General features: G+C 36.8%; 1 protein-coding gene across 1 annotated transcript; it reads left to right on the forward strand.

Annotated features, from left to right (window-relative positions):
* Positions 1 to 5,644: 5,644 nt before the first annotated feature.
* Positions 5,645 to 15,872, forward strand: LOC121424381 (actin-binding protein IPP-like). Its single transcript, XM_041620046.1, has 5 exons — positions 5,645 to 6,045; positions 6,833 to 6,971; positions 10,414 to 11,309; positions 12,899 to 13,119; positions 15,233 to 15,872. The coding sequence occupies exons 1-5, from the start codon at positions 5,769 to 5,771 to the stop codon at positions 15,455 to 15,457; spliced, it is 1,758 nt and encodes a 585-aa protein (XP_041475980.1). The 5' UTR covers positions 5,645 to 5,768; the 3' UTR covers positions 15,458 to 15,872.
* The last annotated feature ends 2,596 nt before the right edge of the window (positions 15,873 to 18,468 follow it).

The raw sequence follows: 18,468 nt of genomic DNA on the forward strand, positions 1-18,468 counted from the left end.
AGGGGAAAGGCGACAGAAAAAAAGTGAACGAAAGAAAAATTAATGGAAAATAAAAGGGAAGAGTAAATAGGGAGAAATGTGATGGGTAAAATAAATTATGGGAAAAGAGGACAGAAAAAAAGTGAACGAAAGAAAAATTAATGGAAAATAAAAGGGAGGAGAAAATAGGAGAAATGTGATGGGTAAACAAAATTATGGGGAAAGATTCTGGACGCACTATTCATGTTTTATCATGAAAAGGATAAGTTATTTATCCGCGAGCAGACACTTTTTGATATTGTGATCTGAAACTGGATAATGATTTAAATAGAGAACAATCTGCGTATCTGAATTAACGTGTGTTTTAGATTTCGACCTAGAATTTGGGTATTCTAAGTAACTTTCTTATCATGAAAATCAATAAAGAGAGCGCAAAGCGCGAGCTAAAAATATATGATATAACAAAGGGTGAATTTAAGCTCTGTAATGCAAACACTTTGTGGGAAAATTGTGAATTGTGATGGATCACAGTTAAAAAAGAGCTGATGTATTTTATTTTTATTACTTTGAGTTTTTACATAGGACCGGAACATGCTATGAGGGCATTATGTCATCATATGAAATTGATGACCATCTTCCTATTTCTCTCGCATGGGAGCGCGAAATGTGTTAATTTTATGGCCTGAAAACTTGACATTTAAAGCACTTTGTAATTATGCATAAGAGGCATTATATATCTATCAATGCGAGCAGAAATCGCGAGTCGAAGTTTTTGATAAACTGTCATCAAATTAGTTTGATTTAGAATTAATATTGGGATATACATAACCGACTAATCCAAATGCTATAGCGTGCGGCGCTAGCTGATACGTTTTAACAATCTGACCTGAATAGGGAACTTTTTGAGAACTTTATGGAATACAGGAAAATAATACGTACCTGAAAATTCAAATTTTGCGAGCGCGCAGCGCAAGCAGAAAATGATAATGTTCAGATGATATCACAGACATTTTTACAGAGCACTTTTTAAAAATCAATTTGTAAATGAAACAAAGTAATGAAAGTTCAATTTCCCAGCTGAAATATGTTTTGTATAATGACTTCAAAGTTTGATTTTTCAAGCTCCATATTGAGCAAGATATGCAAATACCCTAAAAGACAATAAGGCGCGAAGCGCGAGCGAAAATTTTTTATCCTAACAAATAGATTTAAAAAAAAATTATTTTCAGAGTCTTCCCCTAATGTTATTTCATTTAATCATGTTCCTCCTCTTATGTTTGCCTTTCTTCTTTTTTCCTCTCTTTTCCCTTCCTTTTCTTTTTTCCTTTCTTTTTTTTTCTTTTTTTGCTCCGCCAATAGGGGGGCCCGGGCCCCTCGGCCCCCCTGGATCCGCCTATGTTAGCGGTTGTAGGTATAAATCGCGCTCTAACGCTCTAAAACTGTGTTCTTTATCAAAAAGCTGTCTTTCATATTCATTTTGTTCGCAAAAGAATATAAAGTTAATTTCAATCATTGTATATAGTTATCCTGTTTATGATAAAAATACTTAGAAATTGGGTTAGGTTAGGGTTATCAAATTATCAGGGCAGAAAATATATATTTTTTTCTCATTTTGCGCGTCGAGCTGGCACTATTTGATCTGTGTTATTATGTTTTTGATGACATTCATTGTATTCACAACAATAATTATTAAACATTGCGCACGCGCCGTGCGCCGCATGAATTATGTAGATCAGGTGAATAACTTACCGCTACACACGAGCAGTTGCTCTATATATTCTATGTAATATAATATATAGAGCAACTGCCCATTTTTAATGGTCCATAATATACCCACTTTCTTCTTTTTTTGGAACGAGTATGAATTTATCTACTGATATACTGAATGTACAATAAAAGTCATTATCATGTATTTCTTGGCATTTCATTTACTTTTTTTTACCATAATTATATCACACAGCTGTTCGCATAGGCCTACGCCGTCACAAATAACAAAACAAAATCTCACTTTTTTTCTTTTTTGGTGGGGGATAGATTTTCCATACGCATACGTACAATTTTTCAAATTATTTTTTTCTGCTATTTTCATAATAAACTTTAAATGATTTCGCCTTTGCACTATTATTTTTTTAAAGACAAAATTACATCATCATCATATCATCGTCACCAACTTCATTCTCATCTTTATCACCACTACCACCATCATTATTATCATCATCATCATCATCATCACCGCCACCATCACCACCACTATCATCTTCACCAAGATAAATCCTGCTTTTTTTCCTTCCTATTTTCCTCTTTTTAGAGGGCACACCACCACGCCCCCTTACTGGATATCCGCCTCTAACGTTTGTTGTTGTATATAAGTTGACGGATGCCTCATGAAATGAAATAATATAAAATAAGGAAAGGGAAACTAATTAGAAAAAGGACTGAGGAGAAGAAAAAAGAAAGCCAAACAAACAAGAAAAAACAATATCAAAATTTTGTTGTAAAGTCTTCTACGTCAGTTTAATAATTATGTTTTCAATGAAATGAGAACATAAAAAAATGAAACAAGTAAGATGGGCTATACATCGTAGCAAAGAAATAGAGGGAAGCTCCGAGACAATAAAAAGGGTGAGAAAAAGAAAAGACTTTGAAATACTCACAACACGAGCATAATAAAAAAAATTGGAATAAGCAAGGACAAGTAGCTGAGGGACACCCCCCCCCCCTCTCTCTAGTTATTTATGTATCAAACTCGCATACACAAGAATTTCTTACTAATCAAAATATTGCGAGCAAAAAGCACGAGCTGACATTTTTTTAAATATTCAAAACTGATAGAGAGACACATTTTAAACAATTCATGAATCATAATAATTATACAACTAGCTTACCAATCGAATCATTCGATTGCGACAAATGATCTGAGAATTAATGCTTTTAGGAATTCATTAAATTAAAGCAAAGTATCTCAACATTAAAATAATTAAGGCGGGCGCAAGGTATCAGCTACTACACCGATAATTTTTTTTTTGACATTTGAAGTATTTTCGGTAATCATGAAAAAGATCGGATATTTCATGAAAGCTCAAATCCCGAAGAGCGGAATATTTTTATTAATTGACTTTTTAAAAAAATGTTCTAAGCCCCATTTAATATTTGATTATAAGTCGATGCATTAAAAGCTGAAAAAATAAAGTATTTTGTGTTCCTCTATCATAATTGTCTTTCTCTTTAACCCTGGTTCTTTTTTTCTGGGGGGAAGCATTTTGGTTAAAAAAAGAGAAAAAAGATAATTGCTGGCTTGTGGACGCCCGGTGTGGACGGTGGTAGGGACACCCCCCCCCCCGTAGTTACGCCAATATGGGACCAAATGATCCTAAATGTCCGAGGCGAAACTTGTGCAATCAAACGTTATTTCTGAATAAATTAAAGCTTGCACTGTTCAACTTCAATCTCTTTCAGCTAAATTTGCGATGAACGCTGCGTTATGAAATATATAATTATCAACATCTGGCGAAAAGAATAACCGACCGATCACCTGACGAGAACGCGTATACGTGATCTGCATATCAGGTCCGATCGAGAGTCAGAAGTGAAGGACAACTGCCAAGAAAATCAGGAAAAAGTCGTCAAAATGTAAGTTCCCCTTCATTTCTTTCAATTTTTTGTTACTTATTGAAGCATTAATGTATCATTAAAGCAAAATTTCAACAAAAGCCTCAAATTTAGCTAGTACTTTTGTTGAAATTACAATAAATTTAGATCCACATAAATCTCTAACCCAATTTTAGCACTGATGTCGCCTATGAGGTCCATACATGTAATGTTTGGACCTCATTGGTACTAGGAGTGAGCCCTGTCTGAGGCAAGTGACATGACAGGTAGGATGGGGGTGGGGTGTCGGGACACTTCATATTTTTTAGCCTTCTCTTTTGTCTTTGGATTACACCAAAAATATGAATTTAATAGTTGTAATCACCTTCTATTTTGTTCTTTATAATATTTCCTAACATTTTGTACCAAAAATTGATGAAAACTCGCTTGTAAATTTTTCCAAATGACTTTCTAAAATTGATCGTCCGGACACACAACAACTGGGTATATTAATTGTTATAAAAGCTGCCAGTGCCATGGCTTTAAAGTTAAAGCCTTAATGAAATAATAATCGAATGAACCTCGCAGTTGTGACAGTGAGGTACCAGTAGTTGTGACATCTACGTCTAATAAAAACGCCTGATGCTATAGGCATAGCGTTGTGTGTCAGCGTGCCTCACCACTTTATTCAGTGCAGGTGTGAGTGCAGTTGGAAAACACTCCGTCCATTGGAAAGGACGCAAATGTTGGTCCAGTGTAAAGGAGAGTCACAACATATGCACGTTAAAACCAATACACTATTCGACAAAGCGTAGGATGTGCATCCGGTGTATTGCGCCTGCCGGTCCTAGCAAAATTCAGGTCAAGTACCCGATGCGTCGCATCGTATACATCCAGATCCAGACTGTGAGTGGCTCGGCCCCTCATGCTGCACGCCTGCAGCAGTCTTCGCAGAGACACACACATGATCTACATTTTAGCCCTTTATGATGTCATTGTCTATTTAAAGATGTAATGCCAGGGAGAGCTGCTAGCTGTCACTTGGTTTTTTTTTATAGCAGACTTGCAAGCTTATTTTAAAAGAGGAAGTTCACCCCAAGTCTCTGAGGAAAGATTTGTTGTAAAAATACCACCAAAAAAAAGAAACGTAGGTAAGGGTTTGAGGAAAATCCATTACAGATTGAGAAAGTTATTAGTATTCTAATTTTAATTTGTGATGTCATGTACAAGCTCCTGCCCCATATGTTATGTAATATAAAATGCATTATTTTTTTAGAAGATGGCATTTCATTGAAATTTTAAAAATCATGATTATATATTATGCTCGCGTCTGACGGCGCTAATCAAACGATTAGAATTCTAATAACTTTTTAAATCTTTGATGGATTTTCCTCTAACCTCCACCAATAATCCATATTATTTTTGTTGTTGCTATTTTGCAATAAACTTTTTGTCAGGGTGAACTTCCCCTTTAACCGCACAAGCATAAGCTTCAGGGGCGCAAGGCAAATTGCACCTCATGTCAGTAACCATGATAATGAACTAGATTTTATGTAGTCTAGAAGAGATGCTTCTGTTGGTTTTTATCTAGGGTGTAATTGGTTGACAAGAAAAATAGATTTGTCAGAGCTGAAGTATGGGATGTCCTAACAGAGATAGGATACTTTTCAAAATACAAATTTTTAAGATTTTGATTAGCCAGCTTCAGTAAATGAGAGTTCAGACAATAATGATAAATAAACAACTTTCTCACCCAACTGCATCCAGAAGCCTAGCCATTTGTTATGTGTTTGGATAATTACAAATTTACAAGGAAAGTGAAGAAGAAAAAAAATTAACCAGGTGAATTTTTAATAATCTTGAGGAGATAGTGAAAAATTAAAGTTGTAATTTTTCACAAGAAATTCGCTTTAATAAATAAATAAAATTTTATTTGTTGCTAATTAAGGTAATCCCGCAAATACTAGTGGACACTTATCTCTGTGTTCGAGGAACAATTTCACCTCGCTGGTTTTATATTCTCAGGGAGAGAAGTCGAGGGCCCTGCTGGTTGACTCCAGATGATGGACTCGTAGATGTATCGGTCTGATTGAAATGCATCAACCAAGTTAAAGGACTGAACAGTCTCAATTGACTCTCATTTTATGTTTCAGGAGTAATTTCACCTCTGATTACTCTCAGCTTAGGGAGGGCCGTGCTGCATGGCCATGACAGACTCACAGGTGCATCGGTCCGATGGCCATGCAGCAAGCATCCTCGGAGGACTGAACAGGCTCCGTAAAGACCACATCTTCTGTGACGTCCAGCTCCAGGTTGGTCCAGAGTTATTTGAGGCCCATCGATTGGTCCTATCCGCCTGCAGTCCGTACTTTGATGCGTTGCTCACCAGTGGACTCAGCGAGACGCATCAAGATGTCATCAACATACAAGGTGTGCAGCCACACATCTTTGAGCAACTGCTGGAGTTCATATACACTGGTACGTATCTTCTTTTTCCTTAATCATAAAAGAGCTGCAGCTGGTGATGATAGTGATGACGATGATGATATGATGATGATGAAGGTGATGATGATGAAGGTGATGATGAAGATGATGACGTTGATAATAATGATTAAGTGATAATGGAGATGATGATGATGATGTTGATGATGATGATGAAGATATTGATGATAATGATTAAATGGTGATGAAGATGATAATATTGATGATAATAATTAAATGAGGATGATGATGATGGAGAAGGTGATGATGATATTGATGATATTGATTAAATGAGGATGATGATGATGATGAAGTTATTGATGATGATGATGATAATGATAATGAAGATGATGAAGATAATTTAATTAAATGATGAGGTTGATGAAGGTGATGATTATATTGATTAAATGATGATTAATGATGATGAATATGATGATGATGATGATTAAATGATAAGGAAGATGATGAAGAAGATAATTTAATTAAATGATGAGGTTGATGAAGGTGATGATTATATTGATTAAATGATGATTAATGATGATGAATATGATGATGATGATGATGATAACGATGATGATGTTGAAGAAGCTAATGATGATGATGATATTGATGATAATGATGATGTTGATCATAATGATTAAATAATGATGATATTGATTAAACGATGATGATGATGATGGTGTTCATGTCCATATTCAATGCTTTGTCATCGCTAATAGCTTGCTTTGTAATCTTGAATGAAATATGATTTTCTCACAAGGATTGTAAAATTTCATTTCAACAGGTCATCTCGATGTTACCACAAAGAACGCCCAAGGATTACTCTTTGCAGCTGATATGTTTCAACTTTCTGAAATCAAAGAAATTTCTGCATCATTCCTCAAACTGCAGCTGCATTCTTCAAATTGTCTTGGCTTCCTAAGGTAAGTGCTCAATCAGGAAAAATCACACCTGCGCGATTTAGCCATCAAAATGATTCAAAGAGCCCTGGAAAGGCAAAAAGAAAGTTTATTTTGAAATAATTGCAAATCAATTACAACTTAACATTTATTCAAAGGACTTGCACCTGATTTTAGGAATTCCACCTGATTTAGAATTGAATGTAAGCTTCTTGCAACACCCTGGGACTCTGACTGCAGTCAAATCCTATGCAGAATTTAAGTAGAGGCCACAATAAACAAATGCAGAAAAAAAGCAAATTGTGTTTGCAGTGTTGGAGTTCTATTTTTTCTGTGATAGAGAATAGATGTTAGAAATTAATGCTTTGGAAATATATTGTCTTTGTATGAGAAATCCAGTGCATTAGGACCCCTTCGAACTCTGGGGCGCTATTCTGAAAATCGTGTTAACTTTGGTGTTAAATATCGTGTTATCTCTCTGATTTAACATGCCCCTAACATACCCCCAAATCCGTATTCTGAAAACCGTTTTATTTGTGTGTTATCTCACTTCGTGTTATCTTCAGCTCCTCTCACTCTGCATCTATTTAATCCAATCATATGTGCTGTTAATTTAGTTAAAGAAACAAATCACACAAATTTTTCAGGGAAAAGGGGAGTGCGCGCTCGATGACATGAAGCCTGCATTGTGACATCATATACAGCTTTAAAAAAATTTAGAGCTAGAAAGAGACGTGGGGAGGGGTGATCGTGACAATTAAAAATGGCTTATTTCAGACAGCGTGGATACAAAATAATGACAGGAGACAGAGGCCTCGATTGATTGTGGAGCGGGCAGGGGATGATCGCCCCTAAAATATGGGGCCAATCATAACTTATACATGCCCCCAATAATTTGGAGAACTTGAAAAAATTCAATGCAAATTTTGAAAAGCGTGAAAAGCGCTTTAAGAAAAATTAAACCTGACATGGAAATATCAAACATACAAAAAATTATATGTTTTTCTTTGTTAAAATTTGATACGTATAGCAAGGCTCCACATTAACTTTTTTTGGTGGTGGCCCGTTCGGGCCACCAAAACCTTCAAATAATTTTTTTTGGTGGCCCATTAGTAAAGTTTGGTGGCCCGAAAAATATAAAGAAAAACATTAATTAAAAATGAATAAAACAAACTGAAATATTCTGCAGTCACTACCACGTACCACTATTCTTTGTACATCTTGTATGTAAATTGTGCTTGCTGTTATTTTGTGGTAATAAATAAATTGTTCTGTCATTGTGAATATGAAATGATTGAAAGAAAATAAAAGAATTGAAATAAAAGAAATAAAAGAAAAAAAATTGAGAAAAAAAGAAAATGTAAGAAAAATGAATAAGACAAAATTATCAGAAAAATTGGGAAAATTATTATTATTCAGTAGAAACATGTTCTTTAATCAGGCATATTCAATGGGAAGGGGTATAAATGGTTTAATCACTAAAAAAAAATAAGAAAACGGCAAGTTATCTGGAAAAAACAGTGAGAAAATTCCTTCCCTATTTTTGACAAAATGATGGAAAAAAATCACATTTCATATCAATAAAATGCCTTCCCAAGTATTTACTTCCTTAAGAGTGGTTTAAGAAGTCATTTATAAACAAGAAAGAAAGAAGCTGTCTATTCAAGACAGCTTCGAAAATAAACCAAATATCAACATACATACAAATGCACATGTGGGACTGTGATGTACTCACCTATGTGTTTTATGTGTATTATTGCATTTGGAAATCGGTCTTTTTGAGTCAAAACAGAGGTCATAATTCCTCCTTTTAATGCTTGCGAATTATCAGGTTTCAGTAATATGGACTGTAGAAGGGCATGTCATTGGTGTAAAATGTGACTTTGACGTAGATTTTCAAAGTTCTGGAGAAGATTTCTTAGCAGTAACATTTCGCATCGCAGCTCCCTGAGTCTGAATAGTCTGCTAGCGCACAGCCAGCTAGCTGCAGTGGTTTCATGCATGCAAAGCTCAGCCAGACAGCCGGCTGAATAATAGTTACTGTATGCTAGCGGTAGGCCTACATACTGTCATGACTGTGCAATCTTTGTGTGTGTGTATTTGTGTATAGATTGACAAAAAAGGCGCATGACGAATTGACTTGCAATTTGAAATGTAGAAAGTTGATAAATGTATGCAAAATCGGGAGAAAAATTGGGCTACTTTGAAAATTATTGGTTGCCCGATTCGGGCCACCAAAACTTAACATTTTTTCAATAATGGTTGCCCGAGATGAATTTTTGGTGGCCCCGGGCCACCGCTAATGTCGAGCCTTGCGTATAGCGATCAGCCCCCCCCCAAAAAAAAAAACCTATATTTTTCACTTTTGTCCGACCCCCCCTCCCACATCCGAAGCATATAGATTGACTGATGGGATAGATGAATTAAGGAAAACCTAGAAGCATTGAGAATTTAAAAAATTGTAATGATTGGAACTATATAACCATTGAAAAGGGTTAAAAAATCGCAAATTTCATTCTTTTTAATTTCTGTTTGGGCCTTTTTTAAAATTTTCTTCCTCTCTTCCTGTCTTTTTTTATATTATTATGGCAAAAAGTTACCAAATAAATAACTCATGAGCATATATGATAATAATTTGAATTAATCCAAATTAAAGATGCATTTGAAGTGTATTTTCACAGGAAATTCCAAAGATATTGTGGTTGAACTTTAATCATTGATAGCAGAGAGGAAGGTAAAGCTGGAAAAATGAAAGAAAATTACAATTACAATGCTAACATGATTTTCAGAATACCAATCGTGTTAGCTAACACCGTTTTATTGCTAATACGGTTTTCAGAATACAGCTCCTGGTGTTGGAATAAAGAGGTCTCCAAAGATAAACAGATTTTCATTTTAGATAAAATAATGATTAATAGTCATAATTATAATGCTTTAATATTAATTCATTGGACCATGAACAGTAATTATTCATTTTTAAATGATATAAGTTACTCAAAGGCTGTTAATTATTTTTCATCTGTCCCAGGACGGAATTATTAAAGAGGATCGTCCATGAACCGAATACAACCATGTACACTGCTGATGTTAGAAGGAATTTTTGTAATTGATGTGATCAAACAAAACAAACAGTTTCCAAGATATGCCTTTTGTATTGCCTCTGCAGCCTTTAAGGTTGAAATTGCCATAACTCTACTGTTAAGATTTGTTTCTAATAATTACATGTTTAAAAACAGTTAGTTGTAATCCTAAGTAAACTAGCAAATGCTGGGTACTGTAGTGAGGTGTTTCAAAGGGGAAAAAAACATTTGGGAACTTCCGTATATTCCCTTTTTCTTATCATTCCGCTTGAACGTATATACTTTGTTCTAAATTCAATATATTTCATGTACATAGTATGCAGTATAACTGTCAATTTTATTCAAGCTTTTTTAAATTTTCATTTGTTTTTTCTACTTTTTCTTAGGTTTTCGCAAGCTCTTTCATGTGCAGAGCTTAGTACAGCAAGCAGAGCTTACATTCACTCTAAGATTAGTGAGGTCAAAAATGAGGAAGAGTTCTTTGAACTTGATGTTGAAACTCTTATTGAGATCCTGCAAAGTGAGGATCTACGTGTGGACAATGAATATGAAGTCTTTGAAGCAGCAATGAACTGGATATCACACGACCCCCCAAACAGGCGAAAACATTTAGTGCAGGTTCTTGAGCCAGTGAGGATACCGATCATACAACCTGAGCAACTCTTCAAGTATGTGGAAGACTGTAAGGATCTAAGTTTAAGGATAGCCACAGGAAAGCTCCTGCAGGACTATCACCCAAGCAGGAAGTCACAATCATCATCCAAAGCATCACAGGTCAAGACACGGCTACCGGCACATTATTACCAGCCCCGCAGGAACTCCAGGAAACGTTTGATCGTGATGGGCGGTTACTGCAAGAAAAATGCTGAAGGATGGTCAGGATGGGGTAACACAACAACCCTTGATGATGTTGAACTGTATGATTCATTCGATCAAACGTGGCATTCCTTCCCTGCCATGCAGCAGCCACGTAGCGGCTTCGGTGCGGCCGTACTCGGTGGAACCGTCTATGCCATAGGTGGTGAGCATGAGTCTCTCCTGTCACAGAATGTTGAAAAGTTTGATGCAGTGGAGAATTGTTGGATCAGGATGGCCCCTCTTCTCTGTCCAAGGAGCTCCCATGGGGTATGCGTTGTGGAGGATAAGATCTATGTCTTTGGAGGCTGGGTTGGTCTTGAGATGGGAGCGGATATTGAGAGATATGACCCTGATGATAATTCATGGGTAGTACATGATAGGCTGGCATCACTGAGAAGCAACTTTGGCGTGGTTTCACATGAAGGTAAGTCCTCGTGCTACCGTTACCCCAAAGACACTGACTCTGACCTGAAGAAAATGTAAAAGCCCTAGTTGGTCTGGTGTCAGTGACGAATGGATACCATGCGCGACCAAGGGGTCTCGAAAAGCATCCTAAACACGTATTCCATATTCTGAAAATGCACCCCTTAACAAGTATTGGCATGTGAAGCCCTACCCGTAACAAGTATTTGAAACCAAAAAGATACTCTTGGCAAGTATTCTCTGAATTGAACCCCTAAACAAGTACAGCAATATTTCAATTGTCACAAACGTCGGTCGTCGGTTTTGCCTTTGCCTACATCATCTGGATTTACTAGTAGTACAGCCCCTGCACCTCCCACACCTCGGATGACCTCGCGCTCAATACTCTAAACATGTGTTGACTCCTGGCCGGGCAAAAAGTACATCCTTTATGAAATATTTTAGTCTTAATTTGTTATACCCTTGCAAATTTGACCCTTAACAAGTAGCTTTCCTAGCGAAAATAGATACCCTTTTTTCATTATTTAAGTGTTTTTGACACCCTTATTACGTTATGAATGTAACGAGCCCTATCTTGAAAAAGACATCCCTTTTACATGTTTTGGGGGGTCGTGCATGGTATCCACTCGTCAATGTAAGTGCCCCCCCCCCCTCCGGGCTCACAAATCTAAAACTGCCTGATCTCACAGAAAACAATTCATTGTACAAGAAGATTTTTCATGAAGCTGCTCCTAAATGTATGTATGACTTCAAGAACAATTGGCTAAAGCCAGGGCCATAATAATATCATTTTTATTTGTTTCATTAAAAATTACAATCACATACAAACATAAAAATATACACAGGATACAGATAAAAACATAAGTACAAGAAAGTATAAAGAAGCAGTCCAGGAAAATAAAAAATTATAGCAGACATATAAAATTACTGCCCACTCATCCCCATCTCCCCATGAAAGGTGTGATAATTCTATGACATTAATTGCTCTAAGCAAAGTACAATGTAGCGAGGGTCCTTCCAGAAGTCGGGGCACAAATTGCGACGTCCCAGCACACCCCAAAACCAACCACACCACACATTCACCCCTCGTAGACCATACAATCTGCCGGAAATCCAGAACCGTTCAGGTTGAGGAAACCATCCAAAAGGCCCCAAATTCCAGCCAAAATGCACAGCCCCAACACAAATGCACAGCCCACAAACAATAAGTGCATAAATGTCACAACCTGTCCCCCAACCCTATGGAAAACCCCTATCACTTGGTACGTGGGAAATCAATTATCTCCTTAGTTTGTGTGGTGTTCAGTGAACCATTGCAGCAAAATCTAATGAAACTTGTGCATTTAACTCCGCTGACTATTCTTGAGTGCTTAAAAAAATGCTATATTATTATTATTATACTGAACAATTGTAAATGGGAGTGTTTCATGAAGCAAATAGTGAGTGATTTTCTGTAATTTGTTCTAGGCCAATCAGATGCAAGGATGTCAGTAGCTTATAACAGTTGTCAGTGAAAATCACAGACCATCCAATCATGCAATGTTCCCTTTGATTTTCTCCTCTCCGTTTTGCTTCCTACTCATGCTGTAGGTCTTGTGTACCTAGCAGGCGGGGCTTCAGATACTGGTACAGAACTGAGGCTTGTCGAGAGCTACAATCCGGTCATCAAAGAATGGACTCAGCTTTCTAACATGCGGACAAGACGTTCGCAGTGTGCCATGGCAGTATTGGACAACGCCCTCTATGTTGTAGGAGGGTATAACTCGTCAAAGAACGTCCTATCCTCGGTTGAAAAATACTTGATATTGGAGGTGAGTCCAATTTGTTATTACCCTTCTCCAAGTTGTGTATGTTTAGTGCAGCACTGTAGATGTGTATGTATCCTACAGGAGAGAGTAAACAATGTAGACACAATGTAATTTACATTCTTTTGAAGAAATAGGCTGTGTGTGGTGACAATGCTGCAATGGTGTTCTTGGCATTGGCTGCATATCTTACTACTGCACTATAACTAACAGAAGATAGGGATTACCCTGCATGTGATCCATGGAACTTTAGAGTGGTTTTGATGATTTTTGTCTCACCTGCATAGCAGAGTGAGACTATAGGCGCCGCTTTTCCGACGGCGTTGGCAGCGACAGCGGCGGCGTCAACATCAAATCTTAACCTGAGGTTAAGTTTTTGAAATGACATCATTACTTAGAAAGTACATGTATATGGACCTAGTTCATGAAACTTGGACATAAGGTTAATCAAGTATCACTGAACATCCTGCATGAGTTTTATGTCACATGACCTAGGTCAAAGGTCATTTAGGGTCAATGAACTTTGGCCGAATTGGGGGTATCTGTTGAATTCCCATCATAACTTTGAAAGTTTATGGATCTGATTCATGAAACTTGGACATAATAGTAATCAAGCATCACTGAACATTTTGTGCAAGTTTCAGGTCTCATGATTAAGGTCAAAGGTCATTTAGGGTCAATGAACTTTGGCCGAATTGGGGGTATCTGTTGAATTACCATAATAACTTTGAAAGTTTATTGGTCTAGTTCGTTAAACTTGGACATTAGAGTAATCAAGTATCACTGAACATCCTGTGCGCATTTCAGGTCACATGACCAAGGTCAAAGGTCAATGAACTTTGGCAGAATTGGGTGTATCTGTTGAATTACCATCATAACTTTGAAAGTTTATGGATCTGATTTATGAAACTTGGACATAAGAGTAATCAAGTATCACTGAACATCCTGTGCGAGTTTCAGGTCACATGATCAAGGTCAAAGGTCATGTAAGGTCAATGAACTTTGGCCATGTTGGGGTTTTTTGTTGAATAACCATCATATCTCTGTAAGTTTATTTGTCTAGTTCATAAAAAGTGGACACAAGAGTAACCATGTATCACTGAACATCTTGTGCGAGTAGTTTTCAAAGTCAGCACTGCTGCTATATTAAACTGCGTGATGCAGGTGAGACTGCCAGAGGCGTTCTACTTGTTTGTTGAATAACCATCTTATCTCTAAGTTTATTGGTCTAGTTCATAAAAAGTGGACACAAGAGTAACCATGTATCACTGAACATCTTGTGCGAGTAGTTTTCAAAGTCAGCACTGCTGCTATATTAAACTGCGTGGTGCAGGTGAGACGGCCAGAGGCATTCCACTTGTTTGTTGAATAACCATCATATCTCTAAGTTTATTGGTCTAGTTCATAAAAAGTGGACATAAGAGTTACCATGTATCACTGAACGTCTTGTGCGAGTTAGAGTAGTTTTCAAAGTCAGCACTGCTGCTATATTGAACCGCGTGATGCAGGTGAGACGGCCAGAGGCATTCCACTTGTTGTTTAATAGAAATGCATAATGCAAAGATTATAGCTTTCTGATGTGAGAGCCTGAGAGATGATTTAGGCATCTCAGATTTTCACAATTTTGTACAAAAACAATCAGTACTAGCACCTTGTTGTCACATTGATATACTGGTACTCAAATAGAATTACTGTATAAACTTTTGTTGTTCAATAGGAGGCTTTATGCCACAGTTATTCGGTTAACTTTTTCTGTCCCTAGCGTTCCAATAGTTGATATTTCTCTTTATGATTTATATCAGTATTTTGCCACTAACACACCCACACCTGACTAATGTACATTAGAATAATAGTAATATGAAAGTGAGAATAGATCATTTGCAAAATCTACCCTTTGCTTTGATACCAAATTCATTTTTGGCATATACTGTATGTAGATATCTTTATAAACCATATTAATCCTAAAAACTTTGATATATTTTTGTCTCCATATACTTGTACATCTTTCATAGTGAAGTAGTTTTCTATTCAAAATGCAGTCTTTTATCAGCACTGTAAGAGTTACTCCTAACTGAATGAAATGTCTCTAAAATGTTATTCCCATTTTACTGTCTCACAGGACAAATGGTTGAAGGTGAAGTCAATGATAGTTCCTAGAGCATGTGCCGGAGTAGCAGTTGCACACGGGAAACTGTATGTGGTGGGGGGCAAAGGATCGAGCAGACCAAATACAGCCCCACCGACGTTGGATACTATGGAGTGCTATGACCCCGAGACAGACACTTGGATTGACCTAGGTCATATGACCATGGGTCGTTGTGAAGCAGCTCTAGCAGTACTGTAACCATGGGAACTGGATTGACCGAGGTCAAATGACTATTGGTCTTTTGGAAGCAACTGCAGCAGTACTCTGACAATGAGGCCGACCTCTGGATTGAACTAGGTCATATGACATGAATCAGTTTTTACGCATCTGTATCAGTACGGTGACCATGAGGATGACATCCGGATTGACCTAGGTCAAATGACCATGGGGGTCGTCGTGAAGTAGCTGTAGAAGGACTGTGTGTGACCGTGAGGTTTATTTCCGCTTGGTCTACAAGTTGTCGACTTTGCAGATTGTCTTGTACCACAGGATGAAGTCATTTGATCTCCTCTCAAGTTGGTCAAATTCTGCACCGCTCAGTGAAATACCCACTTAACATCATTTTGTCTAGTACCCAGTGTGTCGGATTTGAACTTTGTCTATTATCCTTCATTATGTCAAATGAAAATTTTATTCATGAACAATTCATATAGCCATATGGAGTAAGTGGTGTCAGACAAAGTGGATAATAATAATATGTCCATTTATAAAGCAAACTTGCTCAACTGCGCTTTGATACTTAGTATCACATTATTACCCTAGCCATAGCTGAGCCAACATACAGGCGCTAAAGCGTCAAGGAATGAATCCTACGGGGTACCCATTCACCTCACTTGGCACGAGTGCAGCACTATGTGGGTAAATTTCTTGCTGAAAGAAAACACCCGCCATGGCTGGGATTCGAACCCACGTCCCTCTGATTGAGAGACTAGAGTCGTAACCACTAGACCATGATGCCCCTTAAAATCAGGCAGAAGGGGTATTATATCCCAGCCATGGCGTAATTTCCTTCAGCAAGAAATTTATCCACACTGTGCTGCACTCGACCCAGGTGAGGTGAATGGGTACCTGACAGGATTAATTCCTTGCATGCACTGAGCGCTGAGAGGTAGCTCGAGCTAAAGCTGGGGTAGTAATAATAACAACAACGCGCCTCGGAATAGAATATTTCTAGATAGATGGCGCTATATAAATGCCCATTATTATTATTATAGCCTAACTGGAAATGAAACCAAAGTGGTGAATGGGGTAAATGGCAATTAGACCAAGCGATTGGTAGACAAACTGGTTAGTTGATCAATGAATAGAATTGGTTAGTAGATGAAATGATTAGTTGGACAAACTAGGATCAGACCATTTGGGATGAGACCAAATCGAAAGAAGACAAAGAAGGTGTAAAGCAATAGGCATTTACTGACCATTAGACTAACATCTTGACTGACATTGGTGAACTGTACAAGGACCATAGTCATCAGTATTGGGGTTTCGTTGCGACCTTTCCTAAATGCATAAAGTTTAGTTCTGGTGGTGATGATGAAATGTGAATAATTGAGGCATAAAGCTATTGGGAAGTGTTGATTATAATGATGCACCAAAGACTTATTGTATGATAGGAGGTTTTAGCAGAATTAAGCTGAGGCGATTCTGCTGAAAGTTACTGTGCTGAGACTACGCATATATGTTTGACTGGTTCAAATATTTTCTACTCACAGCATCACCAATTTGAGATATTAATTTTCTTAGTGATATTATTTTGAGCAGCTGCAAATATATTATACATGTACCTTGTCTACTTTCTCTCAAATTTTCTTATTTTATATTTTGTTTTTGCTCTTTCACACATAACATGTAATGACCACGGTTTGACCTCTTTTAACCCGTTGGGAGACGGAATGATATCATTATAACACGTTTTCCATAGACTCTTGCCTGAATGTATGCCAGCTCAGTCTTCAATTGGTTAAATTAACTTATTCTGATGTTAGAGAATCTAACACCTACATTTCACTGATTACTGATGGACCTGTATCTATTATTAAAGGTCAAGTCCACCTCAGAAAAATGTTGATTTGAATCAATAGAGAAAAATCAGACAAGCACGATGCTGAAGATTTCATCAAAATCGGATGTAAAATAAGAAAGTTATGACATTTCAAAGTTTCGCTTATTTTTAACAAAATAGTTATATGAACGAGCCAGTTACATCCAAATGAGAGAGTTGATGATGTCACTCACTCACTATTTCTTTTGTTTTTTATTGTTCGAATTATACAATATTTCAATTTTTACGAATTTGACGATTAGGACCCCTTGCCTGAAGCACAAAATGTTAAAATAATGGAATTCCACGTGTTCAGGGAGGAATGAAACTTCATTTCACATGACAATGACGAGAAAATCAAAATATTTCATATTTCAAACAATAAAAAACAAAAGAAATAGTGAGTGAATGACATCATCGACTCTCATTTGGATGTAGCTGGCTCGTTCATATAACTGTTTTTGTGAAATGAAGCGATATTTTGAAATGTCATAACTTTCTTATTTTACATCCGATTTTGATGAAATTTTCAGTGTTATGCTTGTTGAATTTTTCTCTTTTTATTCAAATCAAGTTTTTGTTGGGGTGGACTTGCCCTTTAAGTATATGCTATCAAAAGATCAGGACCTTATAGGGACCAACATTGACAAACTGTATCAAGGTCAACAACTCTTGTTTGATCAGAACCTCATAAAGAACATCTACATGTAGATCAAACTGTGTTTTGGGGAGCTTTCTCAAATTGGTTTGGAGCATATTCATGATTTCATGCATAAATTAGCATGATTTACATGGATTTATTAATGAAAATAATATTTTTAATGATTTTTTAAAAGAATAATCAATGATAAAAAATTGTATATTCCCAACCCCCATGTAATATCTGTCCAAATGATCAAGCTGTTTTCAGGCTAAACCAAAACTATCAATAGCATATATGCTAGTGAAGATTTCTATTCAATTTTCTATTGGAAATCAAATGATTAAGGCAGTTACGTGTATATTGCCATTGTCTTGAGTGCCTGTTGTCTTTTTCTCATACTATTGCTGCTTCCAAATTATGTTTCTCCATTACAATACATGTAAGCAAATATATTTTATATTTGGAAAGATATTCAAATCAAAGTTTATTATATTTTCTTGCTTTAATTTATATATATTATCTGAA

The sequence above is a fragment of the Lytechinus variegatus genome, chromosome 11, assembly GCF_018143015.1.
Source record: "Lytechinus variegatus isolate NC3 chromosome 11, Lvar_3.0, whole genome shotgun sequence".
Lineage (NCBI taxonomy): Eukaryota > Metazoa > Echinodermata > Echinoidea > Temnopleuroida > Toxopneustidae > Lytechinus > Lytechinus variegatus.

Coding starts and splice junctions, on each gene's coding strand:
- LOC121424381 (XM_041620046.1), top strand. CDS start 5,769: ATGGCCATGACAGACTCACAGGTGCATCGGTCCGATGGCCATGCAGCA. Junction 6,046..6,832: donor GCTGGAGTTCATATACACTG/GTACGTATCTTC, acceptor TCATTTCAACAG/GTCATCTCGATGTTACCACA. Junction 6,972..10,413: donor AATTGTCTTGGCTTCCTAAG/GTAAGTGCTCAA, acceptor ACTTTTTCTTAG/GTTTTCGCAAGCTCTTTCAT.